Genomic DNA, 17,928 nt, shown 5'->3' on the forward strand with positions numbered 1-17,928 from the left:
CCACTAAATGAGCTCATTTCAAATTTGCCTGCTACATGTCTCAAAAAAGTTGGCACAGGGGCAACAAAGGGCTGAAAAAGCAAGACATTTTGAAAAGATTCAGCTGGGAGAACATCTAGCAACTAATTAAGTTAATTGACATCAGGTCTGTAACATAAAAGGGATGTCTTACAGAGGCAGAGTCTCTCAGAAGTAAAGATCTGTGAAAGAGTGCGTAAAAAGATTGCAAATCTCATCATCTACAGTGCATAATATCATCAAAAGATTCAGAGAAACTGGAGAAATGTCTGTGCGTAAGGGACAAGGCCGAAGACCTCTGTTGGATGCCCATGGTCTTCGGGCCCTCAGACGGCACTGCATCACTCATCGGCATGATTCTGTCCTTGACATTATTAAATGGGCCCAGGGCCTGTATTCTTAAAGATTCTAAGAATCCTTTTAGAGAGCTCCTAATTTAGCTTAAAAATTTCTAACTAGGAGTCTTAGCTTAAAAGTGATTCAGGACCAATATGAGAGGAACTCTGAGCGGGGAAAAGACAAAAACTTTTATCTTAGTGAGGAGGTGGGGCTTACTCCATTGCTAGCTATGACACAGTCTTTTGAAGACTGTGATTGGTTGGTTGTCCAAGAAGGAAATAAAAGAGCGCTTTTAAGAGTAGGGTTTAGTATAAGCCTTCACTTTGAAATTACAGGCATAATTTTTCCTGTTTTAGCGTACTCTCTTTCTCTCTCTCTCTCTCTCTCTCTCACACACACACACACACACACATTATATATGTATATATATTCTTTATTTTTTATTTATCATGCTGTCATACTTTACTATGAACAGCGACACAGTACGGTTCTGAAAGTGCTGTAACAGACCCAAATCATCGCTGCTGCATAGTTGCATTTTTCCAGTTGCCAAATATTTTAATGTAGTGGTTACATCCATTTTTGGTGCTATGGAATTTCTCCGCGGTGCCGGAGATGTTAGCGTGTCTCTAATAAGATCGGTCACAAACATGATCCCTGCACGATCTAATGTGTAGCGTCTTATTAACTCATTGTCATGCATTGTGTGCAACACATTTCTTCTCCCTCTTCATGTTTCGTTCATTTTCTCCACTGCTAAAGAAACTCTTAACCTCTTAACTGTCACTCACAGTTTTGAACATAGACATTATGGTGCACTATCCAAACTTAAATTTTTATAATTCATGAATGAAAACATTTTGTAACATGATTTTGATGGACCATTTCCATGGTAATGCAATGTCTAATTTTAAAATGGGTTTCAAAGGATGAATTTTGAGATTTTATGTTTTCAACTGATATATAATTTCTTATGATTTCTAATACGTGATAGAGAAAAAGGCAACTAAGAAGACTTTCTGTGACAAAGGTCAGAAATTCTGTTATGATGTAGATTTTTTCAGATGCACTCTTGTCATAAATTAATCTATTACTTTTCCTACATAATTTTTTATCAGAAAAAGTGGTAAAATACCTATTTAGGAGTCTTAGACCTTTCCAACGATATATAGTTTGTCATGATTAGATTAGGATTTAATTGTAAAATAGTGAAGTAAACTTAGGCGTCCCGTATACGGGACAGTGACAGTTAAGATTAAGCCTCTTAAAAGTCCTCGTTCGTACTCCTAACAATTTTGGACCTTAAGACCTCTTTGAAGGGTTAAGATGCTTTCTGAATGACTTTTTTCCTTACTAGGATCTTTTCTTTAATTTTAAGAGGAAACACCCACATTTCTAAGAATTTTCTTAGAATTTTGTTACTAGGAGCAACTCTTAGCACTAAGATTTTTCATGAATACGGGCCCAGGAATACTTCCAGAAACCACTGTCGGTAAACACAATCAGCCGTGCCATCTGCAGATGCCAACTAAAGCTAAAAGGAAGCCATATGTGAACATGGTCCAGAAGTGCCGTCGTGTCCTGTGGGCCAAGGCTCATTTAAAATGGACTGTTTCAAAGTGGAAAAGTGTTCTATGGTCAGACGAGTCCAAATTTGACATTCTTGTTGGAAATCACGGACGCCGGGCTAAAGAGGAGGGAGACCTTCCAGCGTGTCATCAGCATTCAGTTCAAAAGCCAGCATCTCTGATGGTGTGGGGTGCATAAGTGCATATGGTATGGGCAGCTTGCATGTTTTGGAAGGTACTATGAATGCTGAAAGGTATATAAAGGTTTTAGAGCAACATATGCTCCCCTCCAGATGACGTATATTTCAGCAGGACAATGCAAAACCACATACTGCAGCTATTACAACAGCATGGCTTCGTAGTAGAAGAGTCCGGGTGCTGAATTGACCTGCCTGCAGTCCAGATCTTTCACCTATAGAGAACATTTGGCGCATCATTAAATGAAAAATACGTCAAAGACGACCACAAACTCTTCAGCAGCTGGAAACATATATCAGGCAAGAATGGGACCAAATTCCAACACCAAAACTCCAGAAACTCATAACCTCGATGCCCAGACGTCTTCAAACTGTTTTGAAAAGAAGAGGAGATGCTACACCATGGTAAACATGCCCCCATCCCAACTATTCTGAGACCTGTAGCAGGCATCAAATTTGAAATTAGCTAATTTTGTGCATAAAATTGTAAAGATTTCTCAGTTTAAACATTTGTTATGTTATCTATGTTCTGTTGTGAATAAAATATTGGCTCATGTGATTTGAAAGTCTTTTAGTTTTCATTTTATTCAAATTTAAAAACGTCCCAACATTTCCGGAATTCGAGTTGTAGAAACCATCTACAATGCTACAGAATCCATCCACCATCTTTAGCTGGATTTTCCAGCAATGAACAGGAGTGTTACACGAGACCGGACAGCACAGAAACACATGATGTGTTTGATTTGACTCTTTTCATTCAACTTTAGATCAGACATTAAAGAGCGCAGTCCTCAGAGAGACCAGCAGACACTCTTCAAAGTTGACAAAACACACTGTGCACTAAACAAAGACAGCAGGCAGGAGAGATGGTGATATTTCTCTGGCTCTCTCAGGTGTTTGTATTTCTCTGCTATTTCATCATGAGCGCTGTTTATCCTATTTGAAACTTTTTTTGTAGTATAAATTGACTCCCATATTCCTTGTATGCAAAGCTCATATTCTACACAACATCTAACATGCAGTGTTTCTTTTTAACAAAACGTTTAATTTTCCAGGGATTATTGTTTTTTCCTGTGCAGTGTTGGATGGTGTTTGCCCCTCTTCTAGAGCTAACCAAGCTGTTTTTCTAACCACCTGCTCTTCTACAGTTTGATTGACAGTAAAGTTGAAGCGTGTTGATCTGTCCAACATTAGATACAGCCAGCAGCGCATCAGACATGTACATAATCACGCTTCTGCATCAAACCGTACACAGCTGCTGTACTGCACTGTTCGTAAACATTTATGAGGCTTTGCTTTGTGTTGAGACCTAAGAGCCTTTAAAGTGAGATTTTTTGATAATTCTGAAAGATGTTTCTTCTGCTCACCAAGGCTGCATTTATTTGATCAAAAATAGAGTAAAACGGTAATATTGTGAAATATTATTCTAATTGAAAATAACTGGTTTCTATTGTAATATATTTTAAAATGTAAATTATTCCTGTGATCAAAGCTGAATTTTCAGCATCATTACTCCAGTCTTCAGTGTCACATGATCCTTCAGAAATTCTAATATGCTGCTCAAGAAACATTTCTGATTGTTATCAGTGTTAATGTTTTCAAATTTTCTGAGCTGATTTGGGGGTAAAAATTTAAATGTAATATAGATGTAAACATGGTACAAACAGACTGCAAAAAAGAATGTCTAGTGTTTTTGTCTAGTTTTCTATTACAAATATCTGAGCATTCTTGAATCAAGATACATTGACTTGTGAAGTAAAATGACTTTGTTTAAAATCGTTTATTAATTAAGCAAGTTTATGTTAATAAGTTGATTTTTCTAACCCTACTGATAGATTTTTTTGTCTTATTTTAAGTATAAACACCAAATTTTGATCAGTTTTTCAGAAAACAAGGCTTAACATCTCAATCATATATATTTTACTTCTAAAGTAAATGCGTCTTGATTTAAGAATGTTTAGAAAAAACTGGAAAACAAGACAAAAATATGAAGTAAGGAAAGAGGACTGAGTACTGAGCTGAGAGTACAACATTTTTATTGGTATTTGAAAGAATTGTAAATATAACCAAAATATTAAGGACAGCATTAAACATGGGGATGTGAAGAATCTGGAGTTTAATTCCATGGACATCTGTAGAGTTATCTGCATATCCAGGAGTGCACAGTGGCTTAGTTTGTTTACAGGAAAGCATCACATGTATTGCAAACTAATATGTTTTTTCTGAGTGCAATTCACTTAGAATTCAGAATGAACACACAGGCGTGTGGAAACCCCAGATCATGGCTGAATTTGCCCCGCAGGCATAAACTGGTTACATCCAGAGTGTGCTGAATCGATATCAGCTGTCAGCACATTCTGACGTGGAATCAATTGGGATGTAGAATCGATGCGGAGAACTGAGTTGAAACGGCACAATATCATTAAAACGCCAGTAATTAAAAGTGATTCCAGCTTGTGAAGTTCAGTGTGGACATGACGCTGGTCTCAGATCAGTGATTTCTGTGTCCGTCTCACCGCAGGCTTGAGCTCTCCGCCGGCTAATCTGGCCTCCTCTGCCGTGCCGAGCATCATGACTCCCATTGTTAACGGATTCAGCGGAATCCCTCACCAAGCCAACGGTCATCCGGTAGAGGCGGTGTACACCAACGGCCTGCCGCCGTACTCCACCCAGAGCCCCACCGCAGCCGACACGCTCCAGCAGGCCTTCACGGGCGTCCAGCAATACACAGGTACTGCACACACTAGTGGAGATCTCAGTTAGGTTTCCTTTAGGTGTCAGCGTTTCTCCTAAAATTCCTTTGGACACAAAACTTGTCATCCAGCAAGAGTGTAGAGCTGTGAAATGACTTTGAATCTGAACACAGTTTGAGACATTGTTGAGAACTCATCTGAAACTATAGAGGAGATACGGTTTCTTCTAGACAATGCTGAGATTATTTTCTTGCATTTCCTGCTTCTCAGATGTTTAATATCTGAAATACCTCAATAGTTTCTCCTAGACAACAATGAGATTAAATGGAGAACAAATTTGCTTAAAGGGTTAGTTCACCCAAAAATGAAAATTAGCCTGTGTTTTATTCACCCTCAAGACATCCTAGGTATATATGACTTTCTTCTTTCAGACAAATCCAATCGGACGTATATTAAAAATTGTCCTGGCTATTCCAAGCATTATCAGTGCAGTCGGTGGGTGTTTCTGTTCAACAGTCCACAAGACGTCAAACAAAGCGCGCGCATCCGTAATGAAACGTGCCTCACACGGCTCCAGAAGGTGAATAAAGGCCTCCTGTAGCGAATCCATGCGTTTTTGTAAGATAAATATCCATATAACAAACATAATAAACAGGTCTCTCTCACTTCATCTAACTGTCAAAAGCGGAAGTCGTTCCGGCAGATGACGTCGGCGTTGCGTGGTTAGTGACGAGCGCGGAGAGAGAACAAAACAAAATGTCGGTCACGAATTAGAAGTACAAACCACGGATTTGTAAAGAAAAATGTCGGAGGATTTCGATATCTCGCCAGTCTCGCCAAGAGGAGACTGCTAAAGTAAGGAAACTTTGTTTCTTTTGCTCCTATAAACAAACTCGTGAGACTAGCATATCTCAGAGGCCCACGCGACGCATACATCCTACGTCATCCGCATATGACAGATAGCGGAAGTGAGAGAAAAGTGTTTATTACGTTTGAAATATGGATATTTTTCTTATGAGAACACATGGATTCGCTACAGGAGGCCTTTATTCACCCCCCTGGAGCCGTGTGAGGCACGTTTTATTACGGATGCGCACGCTTTATTTCACGTCTTTTGGACTGTTGAATAGAAACACCCACCCACTGCTATGATAACGCTTGGAATAGCCAGGACAATTTTTAATATAACTCTGATTGGATTCGTTTGAAAGAAGAAAGTCATATAGGATGCCTCGAGGGTGAGGCATCTCCTCTACAGTCTCAACAATGTAGTATTTTTCTCAAGAGAAACACCTGAGCAAAACTCTCATTTGTTCTCAATTTAATCTCATTGTTGTTTAGGAGAAACAACTGAGGTATTTGAGATGCAATGTATTGTTGCAAAATGAGCACAGTTTGAGACATTGTTGAGATCTCTTCTGAAACTCTAGACTGGAGGAGGTACGTGTGAGATTACTGGGGTCTTTTTTCTCATTAGAAAAAAATTGAGAGGCAGGACACTCAGTTTGTTCTCCATTTAATCTAATTTTCGTCTAGGAGAAACAATTGACGTATTTGAGATATTGCAATTTTAGAAATGTTGTTTAATATATAATGTATTTTTGCAAAATGAGCATAGTTTGAGACATTGTTGAGATCTCGTCTGAAACTAGAGGAGACATGTGAGATTACTGGGGTTTTTCTCTTTTTTTCCCATTTATTTTCAGTATTGTCTAGAAGAATCCAGAGATATTATACTTGAGATATCATGTTTGCATCTTTCCAATCTCATTTGAGATTTTCATTCCATGCAGTCGATATTTTCACAAATGTCACTTTCATAGAAAAATAACTTTCCTCATGGAGTGTTATTGCTGGTAGGTGACTTTGCTGTGATTGAAACCTCAGGTTGTATTTGAATTTTCTGGATATTACAGCTATCATACAGATGCCTATAGAGATCTGTCATTTTAAATCAGTTTGATATATGATGAACGTGCTTTCAGATTTCATTGCACTGTGATCCTGTCATATTTCATTAGCATATAAAGGTCAGCCTTCGTCTTGTCCTTATTCTTGCCTCATCTGTATCTCTCTCTCGCTCTCTCTCTCTCTCTCTCTCTCTCTCTCTCTCATGTATGATTATGTCTATATCTGCAGCCATATATCCTGCCACAACACTGACCCCTATAGGTCAGACACTGCCACAGCCTGCTCAAATCATCCAGCAGCAACAACAGCAGCAGCAGCGGGAAGGTGAGTGACAGAAATCACAGCTTTCACTTCTCTCTCTAATCACTGTCTTTCACAGTCTCTGGTGTACGGGCATCTCTACAGCCCCTCGTGCTGTCATGAGAAAATGAAATTCAGATTAGATAGTCCTATTTCAAGGTATCAAAGGCTTGACTGCTTCCCTGTGAAGATTTTATTACTGAGTTGCATTTTAGAATCTTCAGTTTCAATTACATCAGATGTCAGATGTTTCCTGATTGGCCCGCCGCATTTGAACTTTTAAATGGATTTAAGATAAAAAAAAATAATAATTAGTCAGAATAGCTAGATATAAAGTCAGAAATGCAAGGTATAAAGTTAGAATTGCAAGATATATAAATGCAGAGTTGCAAGATACAAACTCGGAATTCTGGGAAGAAAAGTTGGAATTCTGAGATAAAAAGTCACAATTACCTTTGGTGAGATGTAAACTCAGAATTCAGAAGAAAAAAGTCAGAATTTCAAGATCAGAAGTTACTAGAAAAAAGTCAAAATTCTGAGTTTATATCTGAGTTCTGCTTTTTTCTTAGAATTATGAAAAAAAAGGCAGAATTTTGGGATTGTTTTTACTTTTCCATTTTTTATAATTCCATGTTGGAAACAAGCTTCTATAATAATTCACTGTTGCATTAAATAAATAATAAATCTTGTATCTAAGTCTTATGTTTCCATCATGTTTCATTTGTGTTTTCATAATTTTCATAAAGTCTAAAAATACATGTTCATGTCTACGACAGCCTACTAAATATGTGTGTGTCTGTTTCAGGTCCCGAGGGCTGCAACTTGTTTATCTATCACCTGCCACAGGAGTTCGGTGATAACGAGCTAATGCAGATGTTTCTTCCGTTCGGATCTGTCATCTCGTCAAAGGTGTTCATGGACCGAGCCACCAATCAGAGCAAATGTTTCGGTCAGACACACCTCCCTGCTTTCAAACATATTCTATATCTACATACACTTGCATCTCTGTAATCAGTTAAATATATATATATATATATATATATATATATATATATATGTGTGTGTGTGTGTGTGTGTGTATATATATATATATAGATTGGGGTCAAGGATGCATTAAACTGATCAAAAGTGACAGTATAGGTTTGACTGTAATTTTACAAAAGATTTCTATTTCAAATAAATGCTTTTGAATTTTTCAAAAAAACAAAACAAAAATGAATTACAGTTTTCACAATAATATTAAGCAGCACAACTATTTTTAACATTGATAATAATCAGAAATGTTTCTTGAGCAGCAAATCAGCATATTAGAATGATTTCTTGTGACACTGAAGACTGGAGTAATGATGCTGAAAATTCAGCTTTAATCACAGCAATCAATTACATTGTACAATATATTCATATAGAAAACAGTTAATAATATTAAAGGGTTAGTTCACCCAAAAATGAAAATTCTGTCATTAATTACTCACCCTCATGTCGTTTCAAACCCGTGAGACCTCCGTTCATCTTCAGAACACAAATTAAGATATTTTTGATGGAATCGGAGAGCTCTCTGACTCTCCCATATAGACAGCAAGGATCCTTACACGATCAAGGCTCAGAAACGTAGCAAGGACATCGGTAAAATAATCCATGTGACATCAGGGGTTCAACCGTAATTTTACAAAGCTATGAGAATACTTTTTGCATGCAAAGAAAACAAAAATAATGGCTTTATTCAACAGTTCGTCTCCTCTACGTCAGCGTAGCGCCATTTTGGAGAGTATCCACTGAACGTAAACTGCGTACGCTGTTCTGTGTCAGCTGCGCCACACGTATACGTCTTCTACGTATATTTACGCTTTGATTTGAAAGAAAAAAGCGCATCCGATATGTGGCTAACACAGAAGAGCGTACGCAGTTTGCGTCCAGCGGATATTCTCCAAAATGGCGCTAGGGTGACGCGGAGGAGACGAATTTGAATAAAATGTTTTTTTGTTTTTTTTGCGCACAAAAAGTATTCTCGTAGCTTCGTAAAATTACGGTTGAACCACTGATGTTACATTGACTATTTTACTGATGTCCTTGCTACGTTTCTGAGCCTTGATCGTGTAAGGATCCTTGCTGTCTATATGGGAGAGTCAGAGAGCTCTCCGATTCCATCAAAAATATCTTAATTTGTGTTCTGAAGATGAACGGAGGTCTCATGGGTTTGAAACGACATGATGATCCCTTTAATATTACTGTATTTACTGTATTTTTGATCAACTAAATGAAGCCTTAGTGAGCAGACGAGACTTTTTTTCTAAAACATCTTACTGACCCTAAACTTTTGAACAGTATCTATATCTTTATCTATCTATATCTATATCTAGATAGAGAGATAGATAGAGATATACTGTATGTATGTATGTATGTATGTGTATATAAGATTATTTTTTTTAAATTTATATTTATATATTTGTATTTGTATTTATCTCTGTGTGTGTGTGAGAGAGAGAGAGAGAGAGAGAGAGAGGGAGGGAGAGAGAGAAATTTAAAAAGGCACAAATCTGTCAATATAGCAACAATATATAGTTACCTATATTATTGGGGGTTTTTTGGCACGCAGAGTTTTTAAAAAAGATTATAAAAAATAACAAATACAAGCATATGGCTTCCCTTATAAACATCTGATGTTACACTATCATTCTAACATTGTCACTTAAAGCATGCATTAGGTTTCAGTTCCTAACAGATTACCAGCCAATTGGCAATTAACCCATTTTATTTGCACACCAAAGCCAATTTTAACATGCATTCAGTGTTTGCCAAATGTTAATTTTGGACCCAGGGTGCCATACAGCCCGTGATGTGCCACAGCCCAGATGTGTGTGTGTGTGTGTGTGTGTGAGAGAGACTGTAGTGAGTTTAATGAAGGTTTATTGGTCTCCTCACTCACCCCAAAAGCCTTGCCTGTCTGGAATCACACATATTTATATTCATTCTCCTCACACTACACAGGCGGCTCTCGGGAACACGATCCCTGCGCAGAAATCTCTCCCTCTCGCTCCCATTAGTTTAATTTGATTCAGTCCTCTCAGTCTATTTGTTTCCTTGAGGATTTGTTGTCCATTTCCTTCCACATGAATTAAAAATGAGTAAATTTGGACGTTCGTGGCCATTATACTACAGGGACTGTAAGATACGCACACATAAACTGCAGACTCAGTTTCTTTCTTGTCTGCAGGCTTTGTGAGCTTCGATAACCCCGCCAGCGCTCAGGCTGCCATCCAGGCCATGAACGGCTTCCAGATCGGCATGAAACGCTTGAAAGTGCAGCTGAAACGGCCGAAGGACGCCAGCCGTCCATACTGACCACAGCCAGGGATGCATACGTGCACTCTCAGTCATTAGAAGAGGTAGGCATGCACATCAGAAAGTCAATATTTTAATAAAGCCAGAGCTGTCATCATACTGCATGTACTGCAGGCTTATGTAAAGTGTTTGGCTTTCTTGACTCACTCAAGATGCCTAATTTAATTGACGTCTGTGTAGAATATATCATCCCTCTACAGCAGGTATTAAGTTATGATGATCTAAATAGGCCTACCTATAATAAAAATCATACCATATAATGTCTGTTATGCAAATACTTTGGCTTTGCAAGACAGCATTAATAGCGATTATTTTGTGTTGCTTTTGTTCATTTGCAAACTTTTTAATGTTCTGCTTAGTGATAATTTTGAAACGCATGGCGTAAAGATTAAGTACAGTTTACAATTTTGTAATAATATTAGTTTATTTACTGCAATTATCTGCAAGCAGATCATGCCTTATTTGTTTCATGTCAAACAGTATACTCTTTGTCAACACAATACTGTATGCCAAGTATTAAATGGGTATCTATCTTTTCTAATCTATAAATGTAAATAATAATTGCAATTTATCTAATATTTTGATGTCTGATTTTACTAGTATTTTTGACAACAACAACTAATTTAGTTTTTTTTTTTTATATATATAAAAAAATGTCAAATAATGAAAATAATAATATTTATTATTATTATTATTAGGGGTGACCCTGAATAGTCGAAGATTCAATGCTTCAATAGGAGGAGCCTGATTCGGCTCCCAATCTCACAGTCGAATATTCGCAGAGGTGTTATGATCATGCCATTTTGGCTATATGGGGGTGCTCAGTGTCTGATTTCACATAGAACTACTGGTTTTCTCCGAATAAGTTAATATACAGCCTATTAGGATAATGCTGTAAATAAGAATCTGAAAAGAAAGAAGCTCTAAATAAATATTGTAACGTGCGTGAATAAATCCAACCACCCCTATAGATTGAAGTTTCACTTTCCATAATCCGTGACTGACAGAGGAGCATTTTGGCGGCAGGGATTTAAATCTTTAACAAGACTCAAATTGACACAGGCAGAGTGAAAAACTGGATTTTTTTCGATCAGGTAGGGTACAAGTGATTGATTTCAAAACATTTCAGCCGGTTTATATATATTTGGTTGAGTTGCGCTGCAGTAAAGCGCTACATTGTAGTAGGCCTACTACGGTGAACTTTTCAGCGTGCAACACGAACAAGACAAACAACAATGCAGAATATTAATAACTATGACTGGGACTGTCATATACATAACATTGTAATTAAAACACTATTACAATAAAACGCTGTGAATGTTTAGAGTTTAGTTGCCGTGTTTCTGCACATTGTTGCATGAAGAACTCGTCCACAAAAGGAGTTCATTCAGAGCCGGGCATACACATTCATGTACATATATTCGGGGCATTTCGTGCAGATAGCCTATAAGTCACAATATTAACGTTATGTTGTATAAATAATGAAGTGTATTCTATATGAGATAAATGATGAGTTAAATCCTATTGGTTAAAAACCTGCTAACAGATGCTTCTTCAACCAGTCATCTTCAGCACGCAGCTCAAAACAGAAATGCAGAAGAACTAACTTACTGTCATATACATAACGTTATAATACGACGGCGTTTTAGTGCCACGTTAAAAAATTTAAAAAAAATTTGGTTTCACTTTATTTTGATGGTCCCTTTAACACATTCTATTGACTATAAGTAATGTTGCACCTACATTTCTACTGACTCTCATTAGAGTGTTAGTAGTGTATTAGTTGACTGGTAGGGTTAGGGTTAGATTAAGTTGATACGTTCTTGCAAAGTTACTTATAGTCAGTAGAATATCTGTTGGGAGACCAACACAATAAGGAGTTAGTAGATATGAAGCAGACAGTCTGCTAATACACTTATGAGAGTTTGTTGACATGTAGTTGCAACATTACTTAGTGTCAACAGAATGTTCAAAAGGGACCATCAAAATAAAGTGTTACCAAAATTTTAATTACGAGATTAAAGTCGTAATATTTCGAGAATAAAGTCGAAATACTACGAGAATAAAGTCAAAATATTTTGAGAATAAAGTCACAATATTACGAGAATAAAGTCAAAATATTTTGAGAATAAAGTCACAATATTACGAGAATAAAGTCGAAATGTTTCGAGAATAAAGTCGAAATGTTTCGAGAATAAAGTCGAAATGTTTTGAGAATAAAGTCGAAATATTACGAGAATAAAGTCGAAATGTTTTGAGAATAAAGTCGAAATATTACGAGAATAAAGTCGAAATGTTTCGAGAATAAAGTCGAAATATTACGAGAATAAAGTCGGAATGTTTCGAGAATAAAGTCGAAATACTATGAGAATAAAGTCGAAATGTTACGAGAATAAAGTCGAAATGTTTCGAGAACTTAAATCGTAGAAATTAAAGAAAATAAAATATTTTGAGAGTATAGCCTATATTGCGCATGCAAATGGCCCGCATTGAGAGCACCGGGAGAAGTTGCCAGACCTCCGAGCGGCCGTATCATCTTACTGGGATGTCAATTTTAAGGACCAACTGTTTATCTTAACATCAGCTCACACACTCAATCGACATTCCTTTGGGGGGCGCTGTAGTTTTCTTATTTAACCCTTTTTTAATACACTACAAATATATGTAGCATTATTAGCAGAAATCATGCCATGTGTTACAAATCCTGGGCCTGCTCTTCTATCCGACTGCCACAAGAGGTCGTCCTGCCATCATATTGACTTTCACACCACACATCACAATGGACTGCATTTCCCATCAGCCATCTCACTAATCACACGCTCACCTGATCACACGCGCACACAGCTGTATCCAATCAGACACTCTTTATAAGCTTTGGACTTTCTCTCCCTCTCTGCCGAGTATTGTATGCATTATCGCTGCCCTACAGAGCCTTGTTAGTTTCCCTACTCTTGCCTTGCCTTGCCTCACCTTTGGCGGATTGTGTTTTCCCCTGCCTGGACTATCGCTTACGTTTTGGATTGCCTCTCTTGTCTAACCCATTTGGATACTGTTCGCCGATCGTCGACCCACACTTGTCTTTGTTTACTCTTTGTCTCGCTCATGTTATACCTGTTTGCCACTGTTCGACCCTGCCTGTAATGACCACGTCTCTGCTCATTAAAAGCTTGCATATGGATCCGCACATCTCACGTCTGATCTCCCAGAGTCTTGCCCCGTCTCAGCTGATCATCCAGAGTCACTTCACGTCTCAGCTGATCATCCAGAGTCACTTCATGTCTCAGCTGATCATCCAGAGTCACTTCACGTCTACACTGTTCGTCCAGAGTCACAGCACATCTACACTGTTCGTCCAGAGTCACAGCACATCTACACTGTTCGTCCAGAGTCACAGCACATCTACACTGTTCGTCCAGAGTCACAGCACGTCACGGCTGTTCGTCCAGAGTCACAGCACGTCACGGCTGTTCGTCCAGAGTCACAGCACGTCACGGCTGTTTGTCCAGAGTCACAGCACGTCACGGCTGTTCGTCCAGAGTCACGTCTCTGCTGACCATCCAGAGTCACGTCACGTCTCCGCTGACCTTCCAGAGTCACGTCACGTCCGGGCTGACACACCCAGATCATCAAGGTCAGTCGCCCATTATCCCAGTTTGATGTCTAGTGCGAGGGATGTACCGCTGGTGTCTGCACGCACGGCTGGTATCCCTAAACCAACTCACTGTAACCCTCCTGTTCCTGTTCCTATTCCCCTGTCCGAAACGCTTCCCCTAATGGGAATCGCTTTATGTTGTGTTTGGGCTGCGTACACCACCGCAGAACAGCTTCTCCAGAGGTGGTGGCACGTGCTGCAGAACCTCCAGAAGCGGCGGTGCTCACCTCAGCCCCTTGTATGGTGGTGGCGCCCAGTAATGTACTCTCAACCTGTTGTGTTGCGGTCGAAGAGACCGTTACTAAACTCTCCCTGTGTCACTCTCCCTGTGTCCTGAGTTTACCGCTGTAGAACCTCCAGAGGTGGCGGCAACTGCTGCAGAACCTCCAGAGGTGTCAGCTGTATCCGTCTGTGAACTCTTGCCCTGTTCTGTCACGGCTATGGAGGCCGCCTGCGAATCATCGTCCTGTCCTGTCACGGCTATGGAGGCTGTCAGCAAACTCTCATCCTGTCCTGTCAGGGCTATGGAGGCCGTCAATGAACTCTCGTTCTGTCCTGTCACAGCTATAGAGGCCGTCAATGAACTCTCGTTCTGTCCTGTCACGGCTATGGAGACTAATTACGAACTTCCTGTGTTCCCTGCCTCGGTCCTTGGGTCCGTGCATGTTCTCTCTCCTTTTTATGTCTCAGTTCTCCCTAGGTCCCAGGCTCTGCTGTGGGTTCCTGATCCGTCGTGGTGGGCTCCTGCTCTATCTGCTCCACCGTGGTGGTCTTCAGGTCCGTCTGCTCCGCTCTGGTGGTCTTTTGCTCCACCGTTTCCGTCTGCTCCGCTGCGGTAGTCCACTATCTGGCTCTGGTGGTCTTCTGATCCTCCTGTTCTGTCTGTGCTACCATGGTGGTCTGCTGTCTGGCTCTGGTGGTCTTCTGCTCCACCCTGGTGGGCTCCTGCTTTGTCTGCGCCACCGTGGTGGTCTGCTGTCTGGCTCTGGTGGTCTTCTGCTCCGCCCTGGTGGGCTCCTGCTCTGTCTGCACTGCCGTGGAGGTCTTCTGTCCCGTCTGCTCTGCCCTGGTGGGCTCCAGTCCCATCTGTTCCACCCTGGTGGGCTCTAGTTCCGTTGGCTCCGCCCTGGTGGGCTCCAGTCCCGTCCACTCTGCCCTGGCTTCCTGCTCTGCTGGCTCTGCCTTGGTCCCCGGTCACTCCACTTCCACGTGGACCTGGCCGTCCATCCCTCCCCCTGTTCCGCCTCCGCTCCACCACCCTCCTGGATTGTCTAGGAGCGTCTGGAAGCTGCTCCTTGGGGGGGGGGCTATGTTACGAATCCTGGGCCTGCTCTTCTATCCGACTGCCACAAGAGGTCGCCCTGCCATCATATTGACTTTCACACCACACATCACAATGGTCTGCATTTCCCATCAGCCATCTCACTAATCACACGCTCACCTGATCACACTCGCACACAGCTATATCCAATCAGATACTCTTTATAAGCCTTGGACTTTCTCTCCCTCTCTGCCGAGTATTGTATGCATTATCGCTGCCCTACAGAGCCTTGTTAGTTTCCCTAGTCTTGCCTTGCCTTTGTCGGATTGTGTTTTCCCCTGCCTGGACTATCTCTTACATTTTGGATTGCCTCTCTTGTCTAGCCCCTTTGGATACTGTTCGCCGATCGTCGACCCACGCTTGTCTTTGTTTACTCTTTGTCTCGCCCATGTTATACCTGTTTGCCACTGTTCGACCTTGCCTGTTATGACCACGTCTCGGCTCATTAAAAGCTTGCATATGGATCCGCACGTCTCACGTCTCGTCAGTCCCGTAACACCATGTGTCATACTCGCGGGGACAGTATGCTTGGAAATAATATTTCATGTCTTCCATTGCATTCGTTATTTGTAGTGCGCCAGCCACCCAATAGCATTATAGTTTAAGCTTTGTGCTTTTAGTGCTTTTAATATAAAACAAAGTCTCAGCTTTCAAAATCAGTTTTATAGCGAAACACAAATTATGTGTCTTACAATAATGTGATTTTCAAGGTCTTTAATGTGGTGTGACAGATCGCTGTATTTATGTGAATCAATTCATTAAATTATTGTGAAAATTCCACCACCTGCTCCGCAAAAACGTCTGTGGTGTCCAAACCTTCATTCCTCACACAGCCTGATTAATTAAACAGCAATAAAATGTTCTAAAGGTTGAAGTGGACTCAAATTTGTTAACGTATGTTATATTGTTGTCTTTTCTGCTGTAAACGTTAAGTGACTATTCACAAACTGTTTTATTCATGGTATACTGTAAATGAGGACATAATATTTAGCGTCTTCCATTCATTATTTGTAGCGTGCCAGCCAACCAGTAATCGCAACAATTTTGTTTTTTTTTTGCTTTTACTCACAGCTCAGCTTTTAAATTCTGCCAGTTTTATAACGAAATACAAATTATAAATGTGTTTTTGCTCTTTAATTCAAGTTTATAGCAAAATATAAAGTGAAGGAACATCATAAGGCATGGAAAACAGTTTAGCCTAATTTATAATGAAAATAATGTCTTGTCGTTCGTTATTGTAATCGGAAAGATGATTGACTCACATGCCGCTAGACAAACACATTATTGCAATATAGCCTACATATTGTTTGTATTTCGCTATAAAATTGACAGATTTGGAAAACTGAGATTTGGAATATCTCCAGGTGCTCCCAATCCGGGCCATTTGCATGCGCAAAAGGCTAGAATAGCCTATCTCAAAATATTATAACTATAATCTTTATTCTCGAAACATTTAGACTTTATTCTCGCAATATTTCGACTTTATTCACGTAATATTTCGAAACACTACTTTATTCTCAAAATGTTTCGACTTTATTCTCATAGTGTTTTGACTTTATTCTCATAATATTTCGACTTTGTTCTCGTAATTTTGACTTCATTCTCGAAATATTTCAACTTTATTCTCGTAGTGTTTCGACTTTATTCTCATAATTTCGACTTTATTCTCGTAATTTTAGATTTTTCACATTTTTTAACGTGGCACTAAAACACCGTCGTATTATAATGAGAGCACTATTGTAAAAAATGTTGTGAATTCTTTCACCGTGTCCTAACAACACGCGACGCGACGCCGCGACAAGCGATAAAAGGTATCTTTTCTATGTTAATCTGAGTTTTTGTCCTAACTAGCCACGACACGCAAAATTTCTAATTTAGAAACGGTTTCTATTTCCGTGAAGTCGCAGCTGGAACCACAGCACAAACTATATGACAGTAGATAATCTGAGGTGATTATGTTCTTTATTCAAAGTTAAACGTGTCTAACATGAGTTTTAATATCATATTGCGTGACCTTATAGCCATACTGAAAGCAACAACAGATCTTGAAAATAAATTAAAACAAAGATGACCGTTAAAACTGTGAACTCATTGCGAACCAACGAGTGTATTCCATGACAAATATGTTATCAGTCACTCGGTATGTACATTTAATGATGTTAAAAAGGTTTAATATTTATGAATTAGATTATAAACGTATCCATTTCGTTGCTAGAGCAGTGCGCTTCCAGAGAGAGCCCGCCCCCACACACGCTTCTGATTGGCTGTGATATTTGATTGATTCTGTTGTGTCGTGGTGTTGCGTCGCGTCTTGTGTGGACACCCAAATTGCTTGTCGCTGGAATCTTGTTGCGTCGCGTGTAGTTAGGACACGGTGTTAAGGTTTCGCTGACGTTTAATGTTAACTATATTTTAATCAAAACATAAAACATTATTTTTGTATCTGCAAGGTGACTGTTACACATTTTCCCTATATGTTAACGTCAGTAGGCTAATTATGACTGTCCAATGTCTGACTTAACTCTTGGTAATGTAGTTTGCCCCGCCCCCAAACATATGATTCGACTATCAGTCGACTAACGGCAAAATT

The 17,928-nt window shown here is 39.6% G+C and overlaps 1 protein-coding gene across 2 annotated transcripts in view; it reads left to right on the top strand.

The window, feature by feature from the left end:
* Positions 1-17,928, top strand: part of LOC131520511 (CUGBP Elav-like family member 5) — a 183,483-nt gene that overhangs the window by 157,984 nt on the left and 7,571 nt on the right. For both annotated transcript variants that reach the window (XM_058744797.1, XM_058744806.1), the window contains 4 exons: positions 4,644-4,853; positions 6,955-7,050; positions 7,832-7,975; positions 10,238-10,409. In XM_058744797.1, the coding sequence (XP_058600780.1) occupies positions 4,644-4,853; positions 6,955-7,050; positions 7,832-7,975; positions 10,238-10,365 (578 nt within the window). In that variant the 3' untranslated portion in view covers positions 10,366-10,409. The remainder of the gene's footprint in view (positions 1-4,643; positions 4,854-6,954; positions 7,051-7,831; positions 7,976-10,237; positions 10,410-17,928) is intronic.

Source organism: Onychostoma macrolepis, chromosome 02 (assembly GCF_012432095.1).
Source record: "Onychostoma macrolepis isolate SWU-2019 chromosome 02, ASM1243209v1, whole genome shotgun sequence".
NCBI classification, from domain to species: domain Eukaryota; kingdom Metazoa; phylum Chordata; class Actinopteri; order Cypriniformes; family Cyprinidae; genus Onychostoma; species Onychostoma macrolepis.